Source organism: Solanum stenotomum, chromosome 12 (assembly GCF_019186545.1).
Source record: "Solanum stenotomum isolate F172 chromosome 12, ASM1918654v1, whole genome shotgun sequence".
Lineage (NCBI taxonomy): Eukaryota > Viridiplantae > Streptophyta > Magnoliopsida > Solanales > Solanaceae > Solanum > Solanum stenotomum.
In genome coordinates, this window is record NC_064293.1 from 41416384 (window position 1) to 41419453 (window position 3070).

Genomic DNA, 3070 nt, shown 5'->3' on the forward strand with positions numbered 1-3070 from the left:
TTTATGTGAAGTAGTTCGACTCGACACGAAGTTTAAGAAAGAAATAAAGATTTTTAAAATTTGTAGTCCAAAATGAATGATAAAAATTTGTGTGATATTAAATCATTTCTTTAAGGATTAACCGTTACTTAATATAAAAATATGTCATTCTTTTTATAAGTGACTAAAAAGAAAAGTAAGATAAATATAAATATAGACAAAGGGAGTACTATTTATTTATTTAAAAGGAGAAAGTAGAAACGGGATGAGCTTCGTGAATATGTAATTAGTGGAATCGTTTACAATGTGAGTTTAATATATAGAAGCTAGCACATTGGTGCTTTATACCTTGTTTTGCTCCTTTTTTTCTTCTTCTTAATTTAACAATTAACAACCTTATCTACTCTACTCAATGAAATTTAATTGTAATTAGAAACTCTATAATTTCAAAAGTGAACCTATAAAAAGTACAAAAGCCACGATTAGTGGTATAAATTGAATAACTCTTGAAGGTTGATTACTAGTTGAGCTTCCTACAGCCAAACTTGCTAACCAAGATCCATCCGCTAGCATGGTCTGACCCATCGCCCCTGACCCTGATCCTGATTCAGAGCCGGGTAATGATCCGGAATCTGACCCTGATTCAGAACCTGAAATTGATCCAGAACCTGAGTCGGTTCCTGACTCAGGTGTCGATTCGTCTGATTTTGAAGATTTTTTGCTACATAAAAGGAGAAAAACGTTAATCAAAGCTTATTGATTTATAATACTAATGTACTTCAAAATAAATTTAAATTTTACTAATGAATAGTCATTTACATTTTCTTTTTGACTTAAAAAAGTTCTAACCCATAAAAACAGTCACTAAGCTTGCTAATTAGCTTGTTCTGTAACGCCAAAGGTTTTCAATATATACAATTTAAATTCAATATAGATTTTATGATTTTAGTTACCTGGTTAGAGAGGATGGACAAAATGTGATGATGTAATTGGCATTAGAACATGTGAATGTACTTGTGGCATCGTCATATGCATAGCTGTAAGATTTTGGACACGCCGACTTGAACATCTGCGAGTACACCGACGGCGAGCACGTCGCCGGTGAAGCATAAGCGCCTTCACAACAGTATTGTGGAGTCTTGAAAGCATCACACGCGCTTCTACAAGCGCCGCCGCCGTCCGCCCTTAGCTCCGTCGGGCATTTTTGGTTCAAGTCCACGTTGCAACCCGTGGATGCGCAAGGACCCGACCCGCCACTCACCTCCACCATCATAGGCAAATTGTACCCGTCCACTAGGCTCACGTCATAGAAATCCTGAGAACCCGACCCAAGTGTGAACTCTGCTAGGGTCGCCGGAGTTGCAGCTCCTCCGCCGTTGCACTCCATCTGTCCGGAACCGCAATCGGCTGTTGCACATGTACCGGTTCCCGAATGGTCGAAATTACAGCCGGTTCGGCCCCAGAAACGGCCTGACCAGCCGGTCGGCGCTTGAAATGAACGAGAAGTGTCTTTGGTTAGCTCGAAACCAGTGCTATCCAGTTTTGGGCTGCCCAGAATTCCAGGCCACACAGTATGGTCACACTTGTTCGCAAATGTAAACGTAGCCCCCAATATACCTACATAAGCAAAAATAAAAGCAATGTAAATGACAATTTCATAACAATTCTTCTAAATAAAGATGAAAGCAAATTCAGAAATGTTTGTGACAGAGCATTTCTGAGTAGCTGAATTGATTGGGTATGGATTATGGAACTTTCAAGAGTTCGATTCTCAAACTTGTAATCTCTTTCTCTACCCAAAAGAAAAAAGAATAGCATTCGTTGGTTACCTTGACAGAAGGTGAGCAAAAGAAGGCTGAGAATCATCAAAGAAGTGGAGACAATTGCCATAGAGATTCTCATAATTGGTAATGTCTCTTAAGTTTTGAACAATAATGTTGATAAATTAGCTTAGTAACTGTGGAGAAAGCAGAGTCAATGGTTATTGTGATAATGGATTCTTGGTTGGTAGGGATATAAGTAGGAGGTAATGAGAAATGGTGGAGTAATTAGAAAGAAATGCAGATGAAATTAAAGAAGAAACATCGACCACCCAAGAAATTAGACCAAATTTGAAGGTTAGGGGGATGGCACTATATATGAAATGGGAAATTAAGGTGGGTGGGTGAGAAGGAATATTTGAAAGATAAGAAATGGGGTTTGTTGCGTATTTTTATATAAAATAAACAATCAAAGTCGGCACATAGGGGGTCTTAGATGGTGTGTGGTGGGGAAGGCTAGTAACTTTCACCAATTTAGTGAACTTGTAACTCTTGCAAATTACCAAAAAGAAAAAATAAATTAAGCTAATTAGATAAATAGAGTACTTTGCCACAAAAAACAAACATCGTATTCAATAATTTAACTTGTAATTTGTTTACACTTCAGTTTGCAATTATGTCCTAACATTTTAACATACTGAAGAGTGAAGACCAAATTAGGAACTACATGTCCTTAAACAGTCTAAAAGTAACTCATTATTTCTACAAGCTAAAAATTTACAACTTTTATTTGAACAGCGAAAAGGAAACAAGAATTGGAATATGCAAGTGCATGTGCAACTTCTAGTAAAGTAAATTTGTCATAGAGTTTTAATTATGGAAATATGCTTTGTGACATTTCCACAAGAAATTGCCTGTGAGAAAGAGCGGTACATAACTTTTAATCTTGGACATCCCACGCATGCAAATATTTATATGGACCGTTTGGCCATAGATTTCCCAAGTAATATTTGGGGAAAAAATTGGCAAATAGTGTTTGTCCATATAATTTGCTATTATTTGGCAAATATCCCAAATTCTCAAATACTAGTTTTTTCTAGTATGTAAGCCAAATCTCATTATTTGGGATCTTTTAAAATTGAAATTTTACACCAAATTTTTATTTTTTACAAAAACACCCTCTATAGTAGTTGTTTGCGTTGTATTACATATTTTTTTACGTGAACACCAAAGTAGTGATAAAATATTCAGTGAATATGAAAGTGATGATATGGTTGTTGATAAAAATGACGAACAATCAGCTCAGAGTAACAACATCATGTGCTTTGTCT

The 3070-nt window shown here is 36.2% G+C and overlaps 1 protein-coding gene across 1 annotated transcript; it reads right to left on the bottom strand.

Moving 5' to 3' along the window:
* Window positions 1-394: 394 nt before the first annotated feature.
* LOC125847679 (thaumatin-like protein 1) lies at window positions 395-2153 on the bottom strand. Its single transcript, XM_049527338.1, has 3 exons — window positions 1809-2153; window positions 933-1596; window positions 395-700 (listed from the first exon to the last, which is right to left on the bottom strand). Exons 1-3 carry the CDS (start codon window positions 1879-1881, stop codon window positions 418-420), a joined length of 1020 nt encoding a protein of 339 aa, XP_049383295.1. The 5' UTR covers window positions 1882-2153; the 3' UTR covers window positions 395-417.
* Between the last annotated feature and the right edge of the window lie 917 nt (window positions 2154-3070).

What these genes read in the sequence shown, in the direction of transcription:
- LOC125847679 (XM_049527338.1), bottom strand. Translation starts at nt 1,881, where the DNA reads ATGAGAATCTCTATGGCAATTGTCTCCACTTCTTTGATGATTCTCAGC. An exon ending in TTTGCTCACCTTCTGTCAAG is followed by an intron (nt 1,597 to 1,808) that starts GTAACCAACGAA and finishes TTGCTTATGTAG; the next exon opens with GTATATTGGGGGCTACGTTT. An exon ending in TGTCCATCCTCTCTAACCAG is followed by an intron (nt 701 to 932) that starts GTAACTAAAATC and finishes CCTTTTATGTAG; the next exon opens with CAAAAAATCTTCAAAATCAG.